The sequence below is a fragment of the Eriocheir sinensis genome, chromosome 12 (genome assembly GCF_024679095.1).
Source record: "Eriocheir sinensis breed Jianghai 21 chromosome 12, ASM2467909v1, whole genome shotgun sequence".
Lineage (NCBI taxonomy): Eukaryota > Metazoa > Arthropoda > Malacostraca > Decapoda > Varunidae > Eriocheir > Eriocheir sinensis.
The window spans coordinates 11,218,543-11,244,461 of record NC_066520.1 but is presented as its reverse complement, the minus strand read 5'-3'; the positions used below and the strand labels follow the sequence as shown (position 1 = coordinate 11,244,461).

At 46.3% G+C, this 25,919-nt stretch overlaps 1 protein-coding gene across 1 annotated transcript in view; it reads left to right on the top strand.

The window, feature by feature from the left end:
* LOC126997261 (Fanconi anemia group J protein homolog) overlaps positions 1 to 25,919 on the top strand; it is a 161,469-nt gene that overhangs the window by 41,421 nt on the left and 94,129 nt on the right. The window contains exons 4-5 of the mRNA XM_050858257.1: positions 14,859 to 14,908; positions 15,140 to 15,222. Coding sequence (XP_050714214.1) covers positions 14,859 to 14,908; positions 15,140 to 15,222 — 133 coding nt within the window. The remainder of the gene's footprint in view (positions 1 to 14,858; positions 14,909 to 15,139; positions 15,223 to 25,919) is intronic.

Sequence of the window (25,919 nt, the reverse complement as noted above, 5' to 3'; positions counted from 1 at the left end):
ATCCTGCAGTCCTTTATTCCTTGTTTTATCTTTTGTTCACTATCTTGTTCCTCCTTTCATATTTTTTTTCTCGAAAGATCATTAATGAAAAATAGAAAGAGTGGATGATAGGACCAACAACACCACCACCAGTATGGGTTGAGTAGAAGTGACCGTTTACCGCAGCAGAAATATATCCGGCTGCAAGGAAAATAGAGATGAAGGTACAAAGAGAGGGATAGAGTTCGTAGGATGGTAGTTTGGATATTAAAGATTTGCACCAAAATCTCTCAGGGTGGAGGAAAGAGGAAGAGAGGCTTTATGAGTGGATACTGCATAAGGTTGTAGACGATGAAGAGTAGTGAGTGGAGAGGAGAGAAGAATGAAAACATATTGTCAGGACTGGGAAATAATGGGCTGTATAGGCGATGGGAAAGTGGTGAATGGGAAAACAATAAAAAAGGTGATAATTATGGGTGTGCAGTGATGGGCTGTATAGGTGATGGGAAGATGGATGTTGGTGAAAATGATCGGTGGAAAAGAAGGGCTATTGGTGATGGAAAGATTATTGTTGGTGAAGGGAATAGGTCTGAAAAGGAAGAATGATGGATTGGAAATGAAGGGCTGAATTGGTGATGGGAAGATAAACGTTAGTGAAGGGAATAGGCCTGAAAAGGTGAAAATGTAGGGTGGGTAATGAAGGGCTGCATTGGTGATGGGAAGATGAATGTTAGTGAAGGGAATATAGGATTGAAAAGGAGAAAATGAAGTGTGGGTAATGAAGGGCTGTATTGGTGAAGGGGAGAAGGATATCTGTGGAGGGAAGATAGGCCTTAGGGGTTTGAAGTGAGGGGCGGGGAAAGAAAGGCTGTAGGCGAGGGGAAGAGGGGCGGGCCGTGATGGAATGAGGGGCAGCGAGGTGAGGGGTGAGGGGAAGCAATGGCTCTAAACGGGATTGGAATTTCATAATGGAATCTCGGAATGAGGGAGGCTCCAGTGTCACCTCTCTTCCCTCTTCCTCCTCCTCCTCTTCCTCCTCCTCCTCCTCTCCTCCTCCTCTCCAGTCATCTCCCCTTCTCCTCCTCCTCCCCCTCAGTGATCTCCCCTATTTATCCTCCACCCTTCTTCCTCCACCCTCTTCTATACTCCTTCTCAGTTATCTCTCTTCATTCTCCTCCACCTTCCTCCTCCCCAGTCATCTCCCCTCTTCCTCCTCCACCCGCCTCCTCCCAAGCCATTCCCCTTTTCCTCCTCAGGCAAATCCCCTCTTCCTCCTCCACCCTCCTGCTCCTTCTCCTCAGTCATCTCCACGCCTCCCTCCTCAACCCCGGCGTGGAGGAGCGAGCCATTCCCACCAGGCGCGTATTCCATCCCACGCTGTTCCCGATCCTGGAATTGGAACTTGAGGTGGAGCCTGGAACGAGGAGAGAGTGGGAATAGGAGGAGGAGGAGACAACGGAGGAGAGAGAAAAAAAATGAGTGGCTTTCATTCATAGTAAAATATATCACCTCTTACTCCTCCTCCTCCTCCTCCTCCTCCTCCTCCTCGTTTCTTCCCTTCATCATTCTTTCGTCTCATCTAATTTCCGTCTTTGTCTCCGTGTTTATTTCCCTGGACACTGACTTTGCTTGGTATTGCGGCTGTGTGTGTGTGTGTGTACGTGTGTGGGAGGGGGGGTAGCGGTGGTGATGGTGACAGTGATGGTTCTGATTTGCGTTTCTTAAGTCAGTGGTGACGATGGTGATGTTGGTAGTGGTGGATTACGCTGAGTGAAAGATGCAGTGGAGTGAGAGTTTCTTGAGCAGTAGTATGTGGAGAGATTAGGAAGGAAAAACGAGTCCACAGCAGAAGGGTGTGTGGTAGTAGGAACAGGGAGAAGGGGAGGAAGTGAAGGAAGGAGAAGGGGAGTGAGGAAAGGGAAGGGGCAGGGCAGGGGAGTGTATGAAGGGAAGGAGAAGGGGTGGAATTTGGCAGGGGTGAAGGAAAGAAAGAGGTAAAGGAGTGAAAGAAGGGAAGGGGAAGTTGTGCGAGGGGGAGTGTGTGAAGGGAGGGGGGAAGGGAGGAAGGTAAGTGTGTGAATGGAAGGGTAAGAGTAGGAAGGGGAGTGAAGGAAGGAAAAGGAGAGGAAGGGTCGCGTTGGGAGAGAAATGGAATAGGTGGGAAGTGTGTGAAGGGAAGGGAGGAAGAGGAAGAAATGGAAGAAGAGTGATGGAAGGGAAGGGGGAACGGGAGGAGGGGGAGTGTTTAAAGGGAAGGGGAGAAAGGTATGTGAAGGATGGGAAGGGGAGGAAAGGTTGTTAGTTAGTGAAGGGAAGGGGAAGGGGTGGAAGCTGACAAGACAGGGGCGATTGAAGGGGGATGAAGGAAGGGAAGGGGGAGGGGTGGAAGTTGACAGGGGCGATTGAAGGGGGATGAAGGAAGGGAAGGGGGAGGGGTGGAAGTTGACAGGGGCGATTGAAGGGCGATGAAGGAAGGGAAGGGGGAGGGGTGGAAGTTGACAGGGGCGATTGAAGGAAGGGAGGGGGAAGGGGTAGAAGGGGAGTACGAGTGTGTGAAGGGAAGCGGAAGGGGTGTTAGGGGATGTATGAAGGGAAGGGGAAGGGGTCGAAATTAGCAGTGGTGAAGGGGGTGTCTCGTCCTTCCTCTGTCGCGGTACAATAGTTTTCCCCTCAAGACCTGTCATTTCCCCCTCTCCCCCCCCTCCCCTTCCCTCCCGCCCCTCAATCCTCAGGCCACGGAGAGGGAGAGAGGGAGGGAACCGAGGGAGGGTGAGTGGGTGTATATTTGTGTGTCTGTCAGTCTGTCAGAGGGGAGGTTGATCTCGCAATTTTTTCCTCGTTTCTCTTTCTCCTCCCTCACTTATTGCTTCCCTCGCGCGAATTATGACTTTCTTTTATATTTCTGAGCTTCTGCATCCATCGTGTCCAACCATTCATTCGTGGCTCCCTCCTGATCTCCCTCCTCCCGCCCTCCATCCCTTCTTCCTACCCTGCCACCCTCCCTTCCTTCTTCCTTCCCTCCTTCCGTCCATTGTTTCTGCTGTTCCGCCAACCGTGTCCTATGCATGATTTTTTCTCTCTCTCTCTCTCTCTCTCTCTCTCTCTCTCTCTCTCTCTCTCTCTCTCTCTCTCTCTCTCTCTCTCTCTCTCTCTCTCTCTCTCTCTCTCTCTCTCTCTCTCATTTACTCATTTTCTTCGTTATTTTATCCTTTTTTATAGCAATTTTTACCGTTTTTTCCTTCTTTCTTTCCTTTCTTTCCTCCTTCCTTCCTTCCTCATCTCATATATTTCCCTTTCTTTCCTTCCTTCCTTTCTTCCGTCCTTCCTTCCTTCTTTCCTTCCATCCTCCCTCCCTCATCTCATATCCTTGTCTTCCTCTCCATCCATCCTTCCTTCCTTTCTTTCTTTCTTCCCTCCTTCCTTCCTTCCTTCCTTCCTTCCTTCCTCACCTCCTCATATTTTTGTCGTTCTTTCCTTCCCCCTCCTCCTCCTCCTCTTCCTCCTCCTCTCACTTTAATACCGCGGGAGGAGGAGGCCGTCCATTAGTCCCGCCTCTCACTCACTCTCACGGCCGCACTTGTTCCTCTAGTTTTAATTCATCTCATTGACTCCTCCTCTTCCCTCTTCTCCTCCTCCTCCACCTCCTTCTCTTCTTCTCGTCTTTCACTTCCATTTCTTTCGCTCTTTTTTTCTTTCCTCCCGCGCCACCATCACCTCTTTCCCGCCCTCCTCCTCCTCCTCCTCCTCCTTCTGCACCTCTTTCGTGATTTTTTCCCTTCATCTTTCCACTGCCTCAGCCTCTTCTTTACCCTTGCTTCCCTCTTCCACCTCATCTCCCTCCTCCTCCTCCTCTTACCCATCCTCCTCCTCCTCCTCCTCCTCCTTCTTCCTCCCTTTTCGCCTTTTTTCTACGAGAGGAACAGAAAGCCCTTAAGAACTGCAATGACTTTCCTCTTCCCTCCTCCTCCTCCTCCTATCTCCCTCCCTCTCTCCCCTCCCCTCCCCTCCCTCCTTACCTCTCCTTATCCTTCTCCTCCTCTCCCCTCTCCTTTTCCTTTTGCCCTGAACGAGAGAACTTAGTCACTACTTATCTCTGTCTCCTTCTCTCCCACGATTCATTTTTGTATTCCTCGTATCCATCTTTATCCACTCCCATACTCTCTCTCTCTCTCTCTCTCTCTCTCTCTCTCTCTCTCTCTCTCTCTCTCTCTCTCTCTCTCTCTCTCTCTCTCTCTCTCTCTCTCTCTCTCTCTCTCTCTCTCTCTCTCTCTCTCTCTCTCGCTCTCTCTCTCTCAATATTATTACATACGCTGGACTTTAGTGACATCACGCCCTGGTTTCCCCCCCTCTCCTCCCCCTCTCCCCCTCCCCCCTTCCCCCCTGCAGCCTCACCTTGTATTCACCTTTAAGACCCTATTAACTTTTTTTTTTTATACCTGTCGGTCCTCTAAACCTCTTCTTGTCTCCCTTATTTTCCTTTCCTTTGTCCCCCTCCACCTCCGCTATCCTCTCCTCCACTCGTTTCCACCTTTATCTCTTTGGCTTTCACAATTATCCGCTTCTCCACATTCCTTCCTCCACTTACTCGTTCACTCTTCTTGTTTATTTTCTTTCTGTTCTTCATTCACTCCACGTTTCCCTCTTCCACCTCGCCTCCACATAGGTCGCGTATTTATTGTCCTATCCGCCAAGATCATTGATGGAGATTAAAGACCGAAAATAAACAAGTAAATAAGGAAAAAGGAAGTTGCAGGCTTGTTGTTGTACCCTAAAATAATGCTAGATGAATTACTGTAAACACACACACACACACACACACACACACACACACACACACACACACACACACACACACACACACACACACACACACGTCATGGTCATCCCTATTATTTACTTTACATTTCCGACCATTGTGTGAAGTGTAAATTAATTGAGCGTTATAAGTTAATCTTGTTTGCCGCACATCGCTGCAACACACACACACACACACACACACACACACACACACACACACCAGCATCAATAACATGTCGACCATTGAATGCGCACCGAGAAACGACAACATTCACCTAACGAATCACTAAAATCTAATGCTGCTCCACCTTCTCTTCCTTTTCTCCTCCTCCTCCTCCTTCTCCTCCTCCTACGTTCGGGTGCTGGCGGCGCGGCCCTCTAGCGGCGCCGGGAGCAAACACGGCGCCACTCTGGGGAGAAAACTCGCGCTGAATCACTCTCATTGGGCGGTTTTTGCAGCAGCAGAAGCCGAGCCGCGCGGGAAGGTCACCTGTGGAAATGATTGCGTCGTGTGTGCGCCTAATGGGAGTCTGTCTGTCCGTCTGTATGCCTGTCTGTCTGTGTGTCTGTATCCGTCCGCTTGTCTTCACCATTTATTATTCTTTCCACGCTGACTACAAATACAGCTACTAATGCTAATGCTAATTATACAACACTAATACAGTATAATAAAACTACTAATGATACTACTAACACATCTACTTCATACTTTATTCATACTTTATATTTTCCCCTCGCCTCCACACACAAACTTAAAAAACGTAAAAGTAAAAAATAAATAAGGTTTCGTGTTTTTTTGGAGGTCCTCATTTTGTTTCACGTTCGGTTCCTGCTCGTTCCCTCATTGTGGCGCTCTCAATATGCGTCATTATTTCTTTTAATGGGAGCACTAACATTCATGTCCCATTAATTTAATCTCTCTCTCTCTCTCTCTCTCTCTCTCTCTCTCTCTCTCTCTCTCTCTCTCTCTCTCTCTCTCTCTCTCTCTCTCTCTCTCTCTCTCTCTCTCTCTCTCTCTCTCTCTCTCTCATCTGCCCTTCTTTATCCAGCATCATACTCATTTTGCCCTCATCTTCCTTCTCATTTATCAATTCCTTCTGTATCTCTCCTTTTCCGACCTGCCTTTCTACCCTCTTCCTTATCTCATCTTCCTCTCTCTCATCCCGCTCGGCCGCACACGAGTCATTAGCGTTGGCAAGTCAGAAAGCCAGGGAAAGGGTGCAGAGGGAAGGGGAGGAGAGTGGGTGGGGAGTAAGGAGTAAGGAGTGGAGTGCTGTGTTGTGGTTAGTTGTAGGAGCTGGTGGTTGGTTGCTGAGGACGCAGGGATGGTGATGGAATTGGTGGTGGTGGAGAGGGAACGGGGTTTAATGTGGTGATGGTTGTGTGTGTAATTATATTTTTCTCTATCTGTCTTTCTCTCATTGGAGGTACGACTGTAGGTTTCAACTGTGGAGAAGTTAAATTTGTGATGGCGGTACGGGAGTCTGCACTCTCAAGATAGATAATTTGACAGTTCCAGTAGTAAAAGACGAAGTAATAGTAATGATGGTAGTAGTAGTAGTAGTAGTAGAAATAGTAGCAGCAGCAGAATCATTAAAAGGTGCGTATGGAACCTGATCTCCTATCTTAAGTATCAGTCGTATGTTTAAAGAGAGAAATGTAAAAGAAATAATAAAGGAGAAAATATAAACGGTAGCGAATCATTCAAGTCTAGGCTTAAAAAGAAATAATGTACAAACTAGGATCACATTGAAAAAAATTGCTCTACCTAAGAAAGGAGGAAGAATCGGTTTGTGGTTTGTGTTTGAGTGTTATTTCGGTTTGTTTCGGCTCTGTTCGGATCCGAAGTGAACGTGACGGTGGTACTAATGAGGGGAGGAAGACGCGAGGAGGAAAGATGATGGTGGCAGGAAGTATCGCTGTGCCTTGAGCTAATTGGGAGGTTGCATGATTACTCTTCCCAAGCTCGTCGTTAATGGCCATGGTGGTGGTGGCTGTGGTGGCGATAGTAGCCGCGATGGTGATGCTTGTTTTGTTGGTAATATAATTTAAGATGGTAGTCGATTTTTTTATGGTGCTAATAGACTCCAGAATCTATAACTGTATATTTTCTGGTATTTATCTTCTCGCTTAAAACCATGCCCTTTTATGAAACAGGTCTCCTTGAATAAAACTCAAGAACTTGTTTCCGGTTTTGAACTTTGTCCAAGTAGAAACTTATTGAAACTCACTCCTTTCTACCCCCCCCCCACCCCCCCACCCCCAACCTCTTTCCTCCATAAGTCGTATGCCTTCTAGAAACAGGTGTCATTTAGAATTGGTGTGACCCCTTGTCTTTATAGAAACCCTAGCACATAACGGCCATGTCCTCCTTTGTAGTGACCAAACCTAAGGAAAACAATCTCTCCTCCAGAAATCTCGACTCAAATGCCATGTTCATTTTTATAAGCCAATGCCCCTCTTAAGAAGCCTAGACCCCCTTTTCAAGCTATGACCCCTTTTATATCCCATGTCCCTCTCAAACCATGTCCCCTTTTAGAAGCTAGATCCCTCTTTAGAAGCCATGTTCCTCTCTATAAGCTATGTCTCTTTATAAGCCATGTCCTCTTCCGTAAACATAAATAAAACTGTGCCCTCATCTGTAACATACATCTCCACATACCCAAAGCTTCGGGCCAGTGAGGTCTGAACGAGGCCAACCCATTTCCCTCGTCACCCCATCTATGGCCACACGAGTCCACGGCAGGCCAAGGACAGGATGGGTTTGTCCGCCGCCCTTCCACTGTCGCTCACTGACCCGTATTCCTTTGGTGGCCAGGAAGGGCGGACACTGTTGCTGCTGCGTGTATACCTATTACAAAGGGAGCGTCAGGGATACAGCGGCCGATACTGAACACCCTGAGCTCGCATATATGTCTGGTGAGGCTTTTAGTATCACCGTGTATGTCTGTGTTTATGTATCAAGAAACCTCCTCCCGAAACTGATCCTGTCTTCTGGCTTCTCGTACTGACTTTTTTTTATTTTACTGGAACAGCGTATAACGGGCTTTTTTGCGTCCTGTTTTTTTCTCTCTTGTTGTTGCTGCAGTTGTTACCCTTGAGCTTCTTCCATTGCTGTAAAAAAATAATGGATAGACATTTTTTTTTCGGTCTACATGATGCCTCGAAAATTCAACCAATTTAACTGTCTTCTTTTACCGCCAGCTTGAGACAGAAAAATCTTATGGTGTAGTGAATGGCCTTATCTTGGGTGTCATTGTTTTGCTGTTGTTGAGATGATGCGTTTTGAAATCATATTGGATGGGCGGTGAAAGAGGTACAGCAGTTAGGCAACGTCAGCGCCATGCCAACGGGGAGGAGGAGGAGGAACAGAAGTGAGAATTAAAGTATATTAGAAGGAGATTAAAAGGAAAAGTGTAGGAAGTAGGTATGTGGAGGTGGCATTGGGATCAAGTGTCGTATGGAAGAAGACTGAAGAATATGCTTTAATTGGAAGAAAAGAAAATGATCGTTGCGATACTACATTAAGCAAAACAACAATTCATATAAATGTAATGTTGCAGAGGAGCGTACGTAAATAGAAAATAAGGTTTCGTAGTAAAAAAAAATATCCTCGTTCTGAAAGGTGTCGCAAATCAAGAGAATGAAAGTATATTAGAAGGAGATTAAAAGGAAAAGTGCTGGAGGTAGGAAAAGTGCAGGAGTTGAAATAGGAATAAGATGAAAAATACCACAAGCAAAATACAATAGAAATGGATGAATATGGAATGTGGAGGAGGTGAAAAATGAGTAGAAGTTAAAGTAGCGTAAGGAGAATAAAATAAAAGTGACATTAAAGGTATGGCATGTAGGAAGACAGGTGTTGAGAGTGAAAGTAAAGGTGCTTCAGGTGAGAAGACAGGTGCTGGGGGCGGTATTCTCAGACAACTCCACCTCCCGCATCACCTATTTCCAGAGGCCCAAAAGGAGATTAATCGAGTTTTCATGAGTTTTTTTTTACATTCATGGTGCAGAAGGGTCGCACTACCACCAATGTCATTAAACTACCCCCTATAGGAATTCCCAAAACGCCATCGAGAGCCTTGTGAATTATGAGTGAATACGGTGCTGAGTGTCGTGATGAATAATCCGTAGGAAGAAGTGAAGGGGCTGCAAGATTAAAGACGCATAAACAAACAGGTGTTGCCGAGGTGAAGAGGGAGTGTTGCCGTAGTGCGTGGAGGTGTTGCAGATGACAGGAGATGTGTTGCAGGTGGAGGAGAAGGAAGACTGAGAGGAATCAATCAATACTCTCTCACCAACCCTCCCCCAAGGTCCTTTGTTTCCCTTCCTCCTCTTTCCTCCTTACATCCTCTTCTTCTTCCTTCGCCTCCTCGTATTCCCCTACTCCTTAATCTTCCTCCTTCTGAGTCTCCTGTTCCCTTACTCCTTCCTCTTCTCCCTCCTCCTCCTCCTCCTTCGTCTCCTCGTATTCCCCTACTCCTTAATCTTCCTCCTTCTGAGTCTCCTGTTCCCTTACTCCTTCCTCTTCTCCCTCCTCCTTCTCCTCCTTCGTCTCCTCGTATTCCCCTACTCCTTAATCTTCCTCCTTCTGAGTCTCCTGTTCCCTTACTCCTCCCTCTTCTTCCTCTTCTTCCTCTTCCTTCGTCTCTTTCTGCTCCTTTATTGCCTCCTTTTCCTCCTTCTCTATCACATTCTATACTCCTTCCTCATCCTCCCCCTTCCTCTTCCTCCTCCTCCTCCTCCGTCTTCTATTCCCCTACCCCTTCCTCTTCCTCCTCCTCCGTCTTCTCCTATTCCCTGTCTCCCTCCTTTTCCTCCGTCTCCTCCTATTCCCTTTCTCCCTCCTCTTCCTCCTTCTTCGTCTCCTTCTCCTCCCTTTACTCCTTCCTTTTCCTATTTCCCAACTCCTTTCTATTTCTACCTCTCCGTTTCCCATTCCCCTTTTCTTTTCTCTTCCTCCTTCTCCGTCTTCTGTTTCCCTACTCCCCCTCTTCCTTCTCTGTCTCCTATTCCCCCTACTCCTTGCTCATCCTCCTTTCACACATATGGATGGCGTGAAGTGTCTGTGTGTCTGTCTGTCTCCGTGTAGTTTGCTGTGTATTGAGAAGCTCAGTGGTGTAAGGTGGACCCTGAAGGACTGACTAATAGAATGAGCTACACGGTGCAGGGAGTGACAGGGTTCGTGCTGGGAAGGCGACAGCAGTTGTGTAGAGGCGAGGTACACTGTAGTTCCTGGAAGACCCTCTAGAACTGCAGAGTGAGAGGCATTGCGAGGATGAAGGTTCTACGTGATATATACAGCAACGTTGAGTAGATAGCTAGATAGATAGGAAGATAGGTTGGTAGATAGCGATGTATATCAATAAGGAAAGTAGATAGTAGTAGATAAAATGGATAGATGGGTAGGTAAGATAGATAGATAATAGGAAGATTGGTAGATAGGTAGGTAGATCAAGAGAGAAAGTAGATATTGGTTAGTGAAATAGAGATAGGTAGGTTGAGAGAGAGAGAGAGAGAGAGAGAGAGAGAGAGAGAGAGAGAGAGAGAGAGAGAGAGAGAGAGAGAGAGAGAGAGAGAGAGAGTAAAGTAATGGTGTTTGCCCTCTGAACAGCCGCCGCAAAGCCTCCCCTATTCCGCCTTTTACCACTATAATGCCCCGACCGAGACGTTCTAAGGGAATTATGCCCCGCACCCTCCCCGGCCTTAAAGGTGATTGGCTGAGGCGACGGGGGTGGGGGGGGGCATGGGCGTGAGGGGGCGGGGCGGTGGTGAGGGATAGGGGGGAGAGTTAAAGGGATGTGCTATGGGAGGAAATAAGGAAGTGGAGGAGGACGAACAGAAGCGAGAATTAAAGTATATTAGAAGAAGATTAAAAGGGAAAGTGTAGGAGGTAGGAATGTGCAGGAGTTGGAATGGGAGTAAGATGAAAAGTACCACGAGGAAAATACAATAGAAATGGATGAATATGGAATGTGGAGGAGGTGAAAAAAAGAGTAGAAATTAAAGTAGCGAAAGGAGAATAAAATAAAAGTGGAATAGTTAAGAATGTGGAGAAAGTGGAACAGGAGTAGGAAGAAAAGTACCACAATCAAAATACAGTAAAAGTGAATGGATAGGGAATATGGAGGAGCTGGAAAAGGAGCAGAAATAAAAGTACTGAAAGGAAAGTACAAAAATAGTGAAGAGGGTTAATTTAGAAGTGTTGAAAAAAGTGGAATGGGAACAGAAATAGACGTACCACAAGAAAAATGTACAAAGAGTGAATGGATAAGGAATGTGGAGGACGTGAAAAAGACAGAAATAAAGTTACCACAATAAAAAATGGAGACGGTCAAATTAGAAGTGTGGAGAAGGTGGAATAAGAGCAGGAAAAGCCGTACCACAAGATGACTATATATATACGAGGAGCGGGTGGCTAGGGAGTACGGGAGGGTCAGTTTGGGAGTGGAAGGAAGGGAGAAAAAGTGGGAATCGTCGGTGGGAAGGAAGACAAAAGGGAGTGGACGAGCCCTGAGGGAGGAGCTTCAGGCTGAGCGACGCGGCAGAGAAAATAGTGAGCGAGGCAAAGAATGGAGGTGAGAATTAAAAGTCTTGTGAACGCTAGTGTGGAGAGAGAGAGAGAGAGAGAGAGAGAGAGAGAGAGAGAGAGAGAGAGTGTGTGTGTGTGTGTGTGTGTGTGTGTGTGTGTGTGGCGGTGACGGCACGTCCAGTACAGACGCCGTTGTATGGAGTAGACCTTCCCCTCCTCCTCCTCCTCCTATTCCTCCCCAAACCCCTCCCACTCCTCCTCCTCCTCCTCCTCTTCCCCTACCCCTCCCACTCCTCCTCACAAGCTCCAGCGAGGCACGGCGGAAGGGAAAGAAGATACAGACAGACAGACGGACGGGCGTGTTTGAGTAATCGCATCGTCTAGGTAAAAACACGGTGCGGCAATTTAGCGTCAAGGAGAGCCAGGCGAGCCCACGCAGCCCCGAGTGGCGGCACGTTAAGAGTGTATTTTCATAATTGTTCGCCCTGAGAGGTGTGTTCACAGCTCATGATTTGCGCTGTGGTGTTTGCCTTTGTACTTTTCCTGCGATTTCTTTCCCGCCTCGTGGCAGCGTGTGTGAGGAGGAGGAGGAGGCGAGGCTGAGAGCGGCGCGTCGAGGCTGAGTGGACGAGTGGCAGCCCGGCCGAGGAGGAGCGGGCCGCGGAGGTCTTAACACTTGATAGATTTACTTAACTATTTGCCTCTTTTTATTTTTTTTTACAACAAAGGAGACAGCTCAAAGGCACAAAAAAGCAAACAATAATAAAAAAAAGCCCGCTACTCACTCTTATGATTGAGTGAAGGGAAATTGCGGGTATTGGGTAGTTAGGAAATTGGCACAAATAACAATCATTTATAGTTTTACGCTGATAGAGTGACTATCTTTTTATACATCAGAGGAGGCAGCCTAAGGGTAGAACGGTGAAACAAAGATAATCTGGCTATGCACTCCTCCTCTAAAGAAAACAGAATGAGAGGCCAAAAACAGACTTGCCTTACCTATCTACCTATTTATTTAGTTATTTTTTCTATGCCTAAGTGAAGGGAAACTGCGGGTATTTTGAAGAGTTGGGAAATTCACACAAATAATGATCATTCTTATTTTTACCTCCATACTTTATTTACCTTTTTGTCTCATAATTTAGTTTTTTTTATGATCGTTTTATGTGAAGGGAAAAGGCGTGTATTGGGAAGACTTGAGAAATTGACACAATATATGATCATTCTTTTTTTTTACCTGGGCGATGGAACGATTCGGTAGATTGCGTGATTAGTACTTTGAGATCCATACGATTACAGACTAACACTGACCACAGACGGCCGTGAGGTGGTTGACTGTCCCTGGCTATAACGTAAAGGCCAGGAGTTTGAAGCAGGAGACTAGAAAGAGAGAGAGAGAGAGAGAGAGAGAGAGAGAGAGAGAGAGAGAGAGAGAGAGAGAAATGGAAAACAATAAGCATTGGCAAAATGATGACGATGGATTAGTTTGCCTGGCTCAGAATTAATCATCTTCACTTTCCATTGGCAATTAAGAAAGAAGATGAGCCTTAAAGAGCAGCATAATATATGTAGCTAATGACTTACTGAAGCTATTACAAGTTGTGAAATGCATAATGACACAAGTGCTAAAGAACAACAACCAGGCGGGCAGAAAATGATGGAGACGCGAAGCAGGGAATAAAAGAAGGATAATCAAACCTAGAGAAATAAAACGAGAAATAAGGATGTGCTTTTGTGTTGAGGTAAATTAATGGAAGAAGGATAATCAAACATAGAGAAATAAAACGAGAAATAAGGATATGCTTTTCTGTTGAGGTAAATTAATGGATGAAGGATAATCAAACAGAGAAATAAAACGAGAAATAAGGATATGCTTTTGTGTTGAGGTAAATTAATGGAAGTAGATAAATAAGCCGAGACACAGGGAGATTATGAAGTGCTGGACTGGTCAATACATGGAAATACATCAATAAAACGAGACATTGGGAGATTATGAAGTGCTGAACCGGTCAATAAATGGAAATACATCAATAAAACGAGACATTGGGAGATTATGAAGTGCTGGACTGGTATATGAATGGAAATACATAAATAAAACAAGACATATAGGGAGATTCATTTTCGGGTTGCTTTCGTCAAAAATGGAAAAGTGGTAGAGTTGAGAATGTGAAGAAAAGTACCGCAAGCAAAATACAAAAAAAAAAGTGGATGGCAAGGGAATGTGGAGGAAGCGGAAAAGAAGTAGAAAAAAGCGTACCGAAAGGAAAGAACAAGAAAAGTAAGGATTATTTTGTGTTGGACTCGTCGACTCATCACTGTTGGAAAATAATTAGGGTTTTGATGATTGAATATAAATTGTCTTCTTTCATAGGAGTCGATAACCTTGACGTAGCCTCGTGATACAGCCTCGATCGTTCATGGGGCGAGCAAGTCAGGCTTCGTAAGTGCATTAAAGACTGCATCGAATTCTCCTTAACTTCGTGGATACTTCGGCAACTTTACCTTGAGGCACTTGTCCCTACTTTCCTTACTTCAGAACACTTTTATCCACTCCCTCCACCGACTTTATTCCGCCCACACCACACCTGACTCCACATACACACACGCACTTACTCATCTTCCACACACCTTCCAGCGCCACTCACTTTCTTCCACTCTCACTACACCTGACTTAACCGACTCCACACACTTCCTCCGCTGCCACCAACCTCACTACACACCAGACCACACCTATTCCTCTTCCACACACCTGCCCCGCCACCTCCTCTGCACACCTGTCGAGCCACGCACTCTGGCTGATTAAATTAACCTGCGCCTCGCCTCGTGATGAACTTGGACGGACAAGTTACCTGCCCGGGAACTTGTAAGGAACCTCTCCCCTGCGCCCTCCCCTCTCCCAGCCCTCTCTTCTCCCCCTACCTCCGCCCCGCCGCCTCGTCTTCCCTTCCTCTCCCCGCTACCCCCCTCCTCCCCCCCTCCAGCCATCATCCTTCGCTTCTTTCTTTTATCTCCTCCATCACACCCAATTTTTGCTCATATTTTCTTCCCTTCCTTGTTGTCTTCATTTTGTGCACTTTTCCTGTTTTCCTTTCCTTCCTTCCATCATTAGTTTATTCATTCGTTTCCATCCTTCCTTTCTTCCCTATCTCCTTCCTTCTTTCCTCGTGCTTTTCCTTCCTTTTCTGTTTTTCTTCCTTTCCTCCCGCCTTTCCTCGTTTCCTTTCATTTTTCGTTTAATTGCTTCATTATCTTCATTTACTCCTTCCTTCATTTTTCTTTTCCTTCTTTCTTTCCTTCGTTCCTTTTTTTCCTTCCTGCGTGTTAGTTAATCTGTCCTTGTTCTGTACTCATCTTGCATTTTCTTAATGTCATTTTTTTATTTATATTGACCAAACGTTGAAATATATGTTATTGTTGATGCCTGCGTCGTCATTAATGGCACGCCTTATGTAGTCCTTATCAGACATTTTTTATTTTTTTATTTTTTTTATTGTTCGTTATGTTTAAGATATTTGCTTGTCATACTGACCCATCTTTCCTCCCCACACAGAGGATGACGATGACTTCCGCAGCCAGGACATGTCCTTCAGGTTGTCCGAGGTGAGTCAGTACTCCCTTCCCCTCTAGGCAGAAGGCGGCCAGCAGCCCCGCACCATGGGAAGGGGCGGGGTGCCATATTTGATTACTTTTGCAAATAATACTTTTAGTTTATAATGCATTGGGGTAATACATAGGATTTAAATTGTAACTGAGTAGTGTCAATAGAATTTTATGTTTGCTGCTTTTGTTGTTATTCTATGAGTCATCTCAGCGCCACCTCCCCGCCATCAGGATGGCGAGGCTGAGTCCATGGACCTCGACGAAAGCTTCGTCCCCATGGACTTTGACCAACCACAGAGGCCACGAAGACTTAGGTGAGTCAAGTAGACACCCTCTATTTTTACTTTATTTTCACGCTTGGTAGATTGCTAGCCTTATTGTCCTTGTTGGCTTCCTTCCACTTATCAGAAACACCAGTAATACTCCGTCAGTTGACAGAATTCAGCGTAAATATGGGTTACACAAGACACGTAAGACCAAGCAACTTTTGCGAGGGGAAGGGTGAAGCTCATTACACACACATGAAATGAGGATCGATGGAACCGTAGACTTACAGCTGTTTTGAAAGCTTAGCTCAGGCGATGACGATTATGTGTTGAGCCTTAATAACGTAACGAATGAGTGGTCTGCCTGTCAGTATATGCATCAGGCTTGTCCACTACACAAAAAGGAGGATTGCTACTACTCTGGCGGATGTAAAGAGCTGCTACGGACCGGCGAGAGGTGGGCTATAGGTGGTGGGTGTAGATGAGTGGTGTGAACCCGACACTAACATCTTGGCGCCTGTGGTGATGATATTGCCTTACTAATGCACTGTTTGTTGATCAGCTATATATTATCGACCTTATGAGGATGATTAGAACCGTAGATGTCACTCAGCAAGGGACTGCCAAGGAGGGCCGTTGTTTTATGCACACAATCTATGTTTCAATGAACTGTTACGTTGTTAGTGTTTGTCGTGACCACGTTGCCTCACCCTAATTCCTTCCTTCTCTCCCCTTTACTTTGCTCCGTTTTCCCCTCAACATCATTGTATCCCCTGTCTCCCTTCACCATTATCTTGCCACCCTCTCATCTGTTCTCTCCCCCTTAAGAAGTCTGCCTGTATTGTGATCGGTGTGTCGGGTGTTACTCGTGTGCACCTCAGAGTGGAGTAACAAGAGGACACATTAATACACGCCAGATTTTCTAAACGTCGTATTAGTATTCATTAACAAGTTTTGTGGCTAGTTTGGTTGTTTAATTCCATATTTAGGACGGAGTTTGCTAGAAGTGTTAGATTTTCAAAGTTGACATAATATTACAAACACTCGTATAAAGTGATCTAGAAAAATCAACAAACAAAACCAATTAACTGCGCCTTGGAAAACGAGTCAGAAGAGACAATTCAGTCTCATAACTCTTACTTCAGATTAACACGACGTTTGGAAAATCAGGCGGCAACTTTGGTCTGCGGGGTGTAGTGAGGACTGGCACCACAGGACAACCTTATAGCGTTTGACCCTCTCTGCCGCGTTCCCCGCCTCCGCCGCGACCCTTGAGCCGCACACACTCGCCGAGCAAATATTCCGAGCACCTCACAGGCAGCGTCGGGCCTCAGCTGCCAGGGGATGAGTGCCTCGGCCCTTTGGTGGCGGAGCTGCGTCGTGAGAGTCAGCGAGGCGGCAGCTGCCCCCCACCGACCCCGCCCCCGCTGTGTCTCTCTCTCTTCCCATCTTTCATGGCCTAATATTAAGTCAACAGTCTCAGTCTCAGTCTCTCTCTCTCTCTCTCTCTCTCTCTCTCTCTCTCTCACACACACACACACACACACACACACACACACACTCTCTCTCTCTCTCTCTCTCTCTCTCTCTCTCTCTCTCTCTCTCTCTCTCTCTCTCTCTCTCTCTCTCTCTCTCTCTCTCTCTCTCTCTCTCTCTCTCTCTCTCTCTCTCTCTCTCTCTCTCTCACACACACACACACACACACACACACACACACACACACATACCGTTCTCTCATAATCACATAGCCACTCCATTGCACCCCACCCCCCTGGCTCCCCTTCCCCCATCACCACTTTTTTTCCACTTCTCATCCTACAGTTTTCTCTGCTTCTTCCTTTTCTCCCCCTCCCCTGCTCCAGCCTCTCCCCCTTTTCCCCTGCACCCTTAACTCTCCCTCTCTACCTTACCCTTTCCCTTCCTCACCTTTGCCCTTCCCTCTCTTCCCTCGTCCGTAGTACTCCCCCTTCCTCTATTTTCCTCCTTACCCTACCCAATTTTCCCCTCACCCTCCTTGTGTCCCCTTCCTCCCTTTACCCTTATCTTGTCACCCTCTCCTCTACCCCCTGCCCCCCCTCGAGGAGTCAGCCAGCATTGTGTCATTACCTGGCAGTGTCCCGCCGGGGTCTTTGAGCTCTTCCCTTTGAGGCACCTCGCAGGGAAATAACCGACCTAGCGTCTCCCGCTGTCCTCCTCTTCCTCGTCTTCCTCAGTCTTCAGTCTTTCTGCTCCCCTTCGTTCTCCTCCACATCCTCATCCTCTTGCTCCGCCACTTCCTCCTCCTCCTCCTCCTCCTTCTACTCCTTCTCCTCATAGTTTTCCTCATTTCTTCTTTTCTTCTTCTTCTTCATCTTCTTCCTCCTTCTTTTCCCTCCTCCTCCTCCATTTGATCCTCTTTCTCTCCGTCTAGTCTTCTCCTCAAACCTCCCCTTTCCTCCAGACACACATCTCTCACCCAACGCCTCCTTCCTGCCTATATGACTTCTTTAACTTCTTATATTTTTTATTTGTTTATCTATTTTTTGCCTTCACTCGACTGGGTAGTAAGTGGCAGCTGCGGTATATATAACATCCTTAATCTAGAGAGAAATAATGGCCTACGTAATGACTTTAAATAACACTATTAAACATCAAAACAATATGCTGCACATTCATACAAATTGAACCATTGGTATTTGCCCGTATTTACGGGATTCTCATTTTGCTTCTTACTTTGATGTCTTTCTCAGTATTTACATATTTTTCCTATTAACACTTAATAAAGCCTGTGAGGTCAAGCTATGCCTCGTGTCAGCCTCTCAGAGAATGCGGCGTAGCTCCTTGCCTTTAGCCCCTGGGGGCGTTCATGGCTGTGTGTCCGTTGAGTGACTTCGTTCTCGATACTTAAGGTATCATGACTTGACTACCTGGCAGGGCGGCACCGCCAGGGTCGCGGCGAGGGGGCAGGGCGGTACGACAACCACAAACCAGAGGAACGCCGCTGGCGGGAGAACGAGAAACCCCACTCCTCGGTCACTCACTCTCAGGGTTCATCAATGCTTCTCGGATTATCTCGCTATTTTACAGCGGCCCGGCGGCGTGTCTGCTGTTTGGGCGCTCTCTAGGGAAGTCTTGTCCGTTGCAGGCCGCCGAGAGTGTGTGAGGCGGAGGGAATGTTGCAGAAATCTGAGGCAGGCAGGCAGGCAGGGAGGGGGGTCTGGGGGGGAGTACCCGCCATTGAAAGCGGCGTCCTTATTGGCTCAAAGAGAAGGCTAATTGGGAACGATAACTATCAACGCGTCCTGATCGTCTCGCGTTACACCTCGTCACGGCGGCGTTCTCGTCCACAGAGGAGCCTGGGCTCGCCTAGCACGGCGTCATCACAAGGCGTCACCTCAGCTCGAGGGGTGACGTCTGTGTGTGCCGCCTCCAGGGCCTCTCAGGCTTGTGGGGCGCGTGACCAGCGGGGGTAGCCATGCCTCGCTGACGCATCGGGACGCCGGGAACACGCCGCGACACAATAGGGGGGTCGGGGCAGCGGGTATGCGGGGTGTCGCTTTCCCAGGGCGAGGCAGCGGGCGGCCCTGGAGAGCCTCTCGTCTCCCTCCACGCCCCCACACGCCTCATCCAGCCTCTCTACCCTTCCCTTCTGCTAGACGCCCACCGTTCCCTCTCGCTTTCCAGTCTCTACCCACCACGCCCTTCACCTCCTGCTACTAGTATGTTCTGTTCTGTCCTCATTTTCACCAGCTTTCCTCAATCTTCTCTACGTTTTCTTCCCTCATTCCCTTGCCATCACCCACTCCCTCTGCCATGCATGTTCGTTCCCCTCCCCTTCCAGTTCCAGTCCCAGGCCCGCCTCCAACCACTTCATCCCTCCTTTCCCTGTCATGCTGGAAGGGTCATATAATCTTGTGACCCTGATCGAAGACACATCGTATAGTCTGTCAGTAGGAATCTTCGTGCCTTTAGGCAGTGATTCCCATGCTTTCACATCGGAGGAACACCTGAATCAGTCATTCATATCTCAGGGAACCCCTATCTCCAGTGTAATATATATATATATATATATATATATATATATATATATATATATATATATATATATATATATATATATATATATATATAGAGAGATAGATAGATAGATAGATAGATAGATAGATAGATAGATAGATAGATAGATAGATAGATAGATGGATAGAGAGATAGATAGATAGATAGATAGATAGATAGATAGATAGATATAGATATAGATTTATATATATATATATATATATATATATATATATATATATATATATAGATATAGATAGATATAGATAGAGATATAGATAGAGAGAGAGAGAGATATAGATATATAGATATAGATATATATGTACATGTATATATATATATATATATATATATATAGAGAGAGAGAGAGAGAGAGAGATAGATAGAGAGATATAGATATAGATAGAGAGATAGATAGATAGATAGATATAGATATAGACAGATAGATATAGATATAGATATGTACATATATATATATATATATATATATATATATATATATATATATATATATATATATATATATATATATATATATATATATATTATTTGCCGGACTGGTAGCAATGGGTACATAGCTAACAGGGTATGAAATAAACAGGCTTAGTAGTCATGTGAGTGAAAAAGATATTGGGATCGTCAAGAGAATGTTAGATGGGTTAATGGAGGGGAAGAGTAAACGGTGTACGGTTTCCAGAGCTGTCTTGTGTAGGCTGACTGGCTCCCTGCATGCTCCGTGTTCTTGTGTTCTGGCGGGTGTGCCTCCTGGGGAAGGCTCTTCGGAAGGTGCCCACATTTACTCTTGTTTTTCACTGCTTTGTTGATCCAAAAGCTATATCCTCCGGCGAATTGCATACTGTTCATCAATTAGTTTAGTGGACTTTAGTGAAATAAGCAATGATCATTTATTATAAACTACCGTTCCGTTTTTTTCTTCTATGTGATGATTTGTGCACACGCTTCGTTTATCATGAACAGCTCACCTCTTCCTCACCCACGCCCTCCTGCCTGCCTTCCCGTCATCCTCATCGGGTAGACGTCCAGACAGCTAGACAGCTTCACCACACCTATGTATAAAAATTAAGATATTTGTAAATAACACTGTGAAATTGTTTAAAAAGTCGATCGTATCCATAGTGCTCGTTATCATAATATTCCCGGCAAAGACGGTATCGGGCAAGCGTAGATGGCCCTTCTTCCCCTCCCAGGAGCCGGCAAGCCTCAGGTGCAGCCTCTCCGTGCGTCTTCAGGGACCTCAGAGCCGCCGGGTAATAAGCAGAGTGTGTCCCCTCATTGTCGTGGCTTATCATTATCTCTATTAGTTCATCGGTTTTCTCTGATTAACATTTTCCCCATCATTTACGTATTACATTTCTGTCTTCGCGTCGCGGCGGTATGAGCAAAACCGATGTTCATAAGGAACTCCCTTGTCGTGTGCCTGCCGAGGCGTTCTTTGTCTCTCATATGATTAATATATACACCGATGGAGGGGGGAAATATATATGTATGTAAATATGTGCGTAAGATGCCTTTCATCCGTGTGTGTGTGTGTGTGTGTGTGTGTGTGTGTGTGTGTGTGTGTGTGTGTGTCCGACCACAAAGAGGATGACAAAGCATCCGCGAAGCATCGACTGGACTCTGATATCTGGAAACGCGAGGAAAAGACCCTGGCAGGCCTCCGAGGCGCGGGGTGACGAGGGCACGGCGGTGACTTTTTAATTCTAGTAATGGTGGCGAGGCGTGGCGGGGGAAAGAAATGTGACTGTGTTATGTTGCGAAGGGTTGATGATTGTGGTGATGGTGATAGGGGAAGAAGGGTTGGTGATAATGGTGGCTAGAAACAGACAGACTAGTGATGACGATGGCGTGGTGATGAGGCGAGGGATTACAGGGTGACAGTAGTGGAATTGGTGATGAGCTACACCTGTGAGGGAGTAAGACTGGCGTGTGTTGCGGCGGTGGTGGTGGCCGGGTGGCGGGAGGTGTTGGTGGTCGTGGCTGGCTGTGTGACGCCCTCGGCCCCCGGCATTCTGTGCGTCGAAGTAAGACGTGATGATCCCCGCGCGGAGCCGATCAGCCTGCGGGCGGGGACGTTTGAGGTGTAGGTTATTGTGCCGGACTGGCGGGCAGGAGGTAGGGGGGAGGGAGGTGAAGGGGAGATGCCTAAAAGATATGAAAAGGGTTGACTGGTAAGAAAGGAGGCTCTGAATTCCTCTCCATTTTTTTTAAAAGTCTGAATAGGCCTACCTTTCTCCATCTCGTTCTCTTCCTCCTCTGTCTCCCCCCTCCCCTCTCTTCCTTCTTCCCTCCTCCTTTGGTCAGCCGATTAGGCTCCTCTTGTGTCGCGCCTTTGTGGTGGTGGCGGCGTGGCCAGGCGCCAGAAGGACAGCAGGCGGAAGGAGCAGCGCCTTTGCCGGGAGGAGGGCGCCGCGGGGAACACTTTACCAGCGCGTCTTGGTGCCTCCCGGCGTGCTGACTGGCCATGCTTCACACAGCAGCGTTACAAGCTCGTCACATAATGCAGCTGCGTAAAGGGAAGAGTCAAGTTTGAAGGTCCAGACTCTAGAGGCGGCCGTGTGAGGGAGGAAGCCTTCCTTTGTCCTTACGGCTCAGAGGGACCGCGCCCCACCCTTCCCTTTCTTCTCTTTTTCACGTGTTTGTGGAAAACTGAGTGACGGAGAGGTGTCCCTGGCGCCTCTTTTTGTCAGACATGAAAGGGGTCTGGCACGTCCCTAGAATGGGCGGAGCACCATAGAAAGAAGAACGGAAAGGCGTAGGAAGGGGGGGGGGGGAGGTGGCCGCTGAACAGAAGGAAGAGGGGGACAGAAGGGAATTTCGAGAGGGGTGGGCACGCGGACCCCAGAGAACGGGACGAAAAGAAGGAGTGTCGAGGCTGGCGGGTAGAAAGTGAATTACATGTAGGAGAGAAAGCGACAGAGGAACGGAAAGAGTCTTGTTGTAACGAAGGGATTGCTTGCCGAGGGTGGAAAGACCTAAGGATCAAGCTAGGAGAAGGTTATGTCGGAAGCTGGCGGGTAGAAAGTAGTAGGAGATAACGACAGCGGAACAAGAAGAACAAGCTACTGTTTTGTCATAACGAACAGATTTCTTGACTCACCTTAATGGGTTAGTGTTGATGGACCTCCTAAATCCGCCTGTCTCTTGATTCAGTATGTTATTGTACCGTTACTACTGACTTACCGCTTCCTGCATGTGCTTTCAAAGGAAAAAAATAATGTGCAAGTGTATCGCCTCTGTTCTGAGATTCATCATTAATTCACTTGAGCCTTTTAGTGTGCAAAACTTTTCTTAAATACTTGACCATACTACCTCATTTCCATCCCTGCACGCGTGGTTGTGGTAGTGGTGGTCGTGGCGATGATAGTGGTGGTGGGTGAGGATGGTACTAGAGGTAGTTGAAGCGTTATTTTCCTCTTCAACACCAGACTAAAAGTTTTTCCTGTGTTTCTTGTAAGCTGTGGCAAGGAAGTGGAGACAGGCATTGTTACTGGAAGAATGCTCAAGATTTTTAGATGATGTTAATGTATTTTCTCGTTCTTCATACAGGTTTGTAAGCAATATTGACAGTATCATTATCGCTATCAGACACGTATTAAACAACAGATGGGTTGAGAGTAGAAATGCCTAAGGGTTAAAATAGACAATATGCAAACTCGTCTCCGTCTGCAAGAAGAATTACTCCAGCGTCTCCGTCATCACCTTGTACGACAGTATGAACCACCAGCCGCTTACCGTGACCTCAGGCTCGCCAAATGAGCGGCGGTTTGCAATGTTATAGCTTTATGGTGTTGCGTGATAGCGGACTCCCGGCGCCCACGACCTGTATTATAAGGTGCTGCGGTGATTGAGTGATAATCGTGCCCTCCGAGCCTAGTGTCTTACCCGGGGTGTTAGGTCGGCTAGCTCTTCCAACCAAGACCAACCCCGACGGCTCCTCCAGCCAGCTTGGATTGTGGGCCCACAGTACGTCATTGCACAAGGGTTTGCCCCTCTAAAAATATCAATTAGTATTACAGAAAACAGTTTTGTTATATAGAATTAGGTTTATAGGCTTTGATAATCGTATGAATGAATGATTAGAATTGTTCCTATTCGTCTTTTTTCTTTCATATTTTTCTTTTTTCAATCAACGCACAGCGATTGTCAGGGAAATTCGTATGGCAACATGTAACTAACCATATTTCCACAGATAAGGACAGAGTTGATAATGATTTTTTGTCATTACCTATGCCAAGTCATAATATTCTGTAACAAGACTATTATGATGCTTCTAAATTAACACACTTGATATTTGTGAAAATCTTTGTGGTGTCTCCGTGTGTTCAAGATTCAAACTAGCTGGAAGACCATCAACATAGGCCTTGGGTAGTGCAACGACGACAACTAAAGACAAACAGACAGGACTCCTACGTCTTCAGGGAGATTGGCTCCATGGCGCCATCACGAGAATAACGTTTCCTGTAAAGCTTCCTGATATATCATAACTGAGCATTGTGTTGGCCTCTTTATAGGGTTAGTTGCATGATGTTTGTAAAATTATATATCTAGTAAATTTTTATGGACTTCCGCTGTGTGTATTTCTGTTTAATGTAGTTTTTATTTTCTTCTTTATCTTATACTGTAGCTGTAGTCGATAACATACCTATTTATCTACCTACCTATATGTTCATCTATATTTCAGTAACTATAAACCTATCTACCTGTCTATCCACTGCCTAGCTATCAGTCTGTCTTCCTATCTATCAGTGTCTGTCTGTGTGCGGCCAAAACACGGAGTGAAGGACGCAGGCGAGGCGAGAGCGAGCAAGCAAGGCGTAGGTTTGCCGAGTCAGGAGAAAATTTCGTGTTTTTCTTTCTGTGAGAGGGATGAAGGGGCCTGGCGCGCGCCCCCCAGGTCCATTTTGAGGCGTGAATGGCCACCTGGCGTCGAGGACCTCATTACTGTTTGCACTTATTGACTTTTCTTTTTCCTCACACGGCGGTTCCCTAAACGTGACCCCTCGTTACCCCCACCCGCCCCCTCCCCCTTCATCCCCATTCACCCATTCCTCCCTCAGCGCTAACCCTCTCTCATAACCGCAAAAACCTGCACGTACACACACACACACACACACACACACACACACACACACACACACACACACACACACACACACACACACACACACAAACACATTCACTAACTCGCTGACTTTTCTCTCTCTCAAATGTATTCTTTCGTATCTTGCATCACCTCTTCCTCCTCCTCCTCCTCCTCCTCTCCACCTGGTTCAGGTTATACAAGCCAGAGTCTTACACAGTCGAGAATAATCAACGCCTTTATGTTAATCGCTGAAATTTTCCTCGTCTTGGCAAGGGATTTCTCTTTATTTTCTATTTTTAGTGTCTATCTTTTTTTTTAAGGGGAGAGAATATATACGAGCAGCAAAGAGTCACCGCAGCACAAGCGCTATGGGAGGAAATAATTTTGAATTGTTTCCGTGTTTATTTTGTCATCGGCGTGGATGTAGTTCTTTGTCATCTTATTCCTTGACTTTTTTTTTCATAGGTTGTGTTCCTCTGTGTGAGTTTTGCTTATGGCAGTGTTAATTTGATGATGGTGGTGAAAGGATGTTTGTGTGTGATAATAATTAGAATAATAATACTAATGATAATAATAATGGTAATGGTAATAATGGATAATAATAATAACAATAATAATAATAATAATAATAATAATAATAATAATAATAATAATAATGAGAGTTTCCATTCGTTTCTGTCTCGCGCCTATAGTTTCCGGCTCCACACACTTCTGAGAGAGAGAGAGAGAGAGAGAGAGAGAGAGAGAGAGAGAGAGAGAGAGAGAGAGAGAGAGAGAGAGAGAGAGAGAGAGAGAGAGAGAGAGAGAGAGAGAGAGAGAGAGAGAGAGAGAGAGAGAGAGAGAGAGAGATCCCCTATCGCTTATATTCTTGCTAATCTATCCGCCTCTTTCAGTATGTTAAAACAGCTGATAGGTAGAGTTAGGTAGCTACTAAATCGCCACATATCAAAAACTCACGCACTATATGTTGTTTATTATCACATTTATTTATTTTTATTTTTATTTATTTTTTATCCTATTTTTTTTCTTCGGGACACACAATGGTCGCCGGTTAATGTTCTGCCTCAGCCTTTTTTTTTTTTTCTTTGTTTCCGTCCTGGTTGTGTCGTGTCAGGTCATATATACTTTTTTTTTTAAGTGTCTTGTCTCTTGACTCATTATGGTCGCCGGTTATGCCTCCTCGTGTTCCGCCTTTTTTTTTTTTTTTTTTTTCCCGTCCCGGTCATGTCGTGTCCGGTAACGTGTAAGAAAACTGAACACCTGGGAAGGGCATTAAGGTAAAAAAAAAAAAGTAAAAGTGCATAACCTGTTAATTGACTACGGTGGGTCAGAGAGAGAGAGAGAGAGAGAGAGAGAGAAGGGTTAGGGGGCAGCACCTCCGCATCCACCGCCATTGCTCGTTAATATAGGTAATAGCGATATTAAGTTGGCAGGCTCCCCTTCCCCCGCCCTCTTCTTGCCCGTGCAGGCGCCGCCGAGGGTGAAATTATTGCATGCAGTGTTTTTAATGCTCGAGGACCTATATTGCAGGGTGGCTAAATAGGGGTTATGAAGCAGCGAGAAGGATCAAGCAATTACAAGCGGGCGAGGGGTTGTGTAGTGGAGG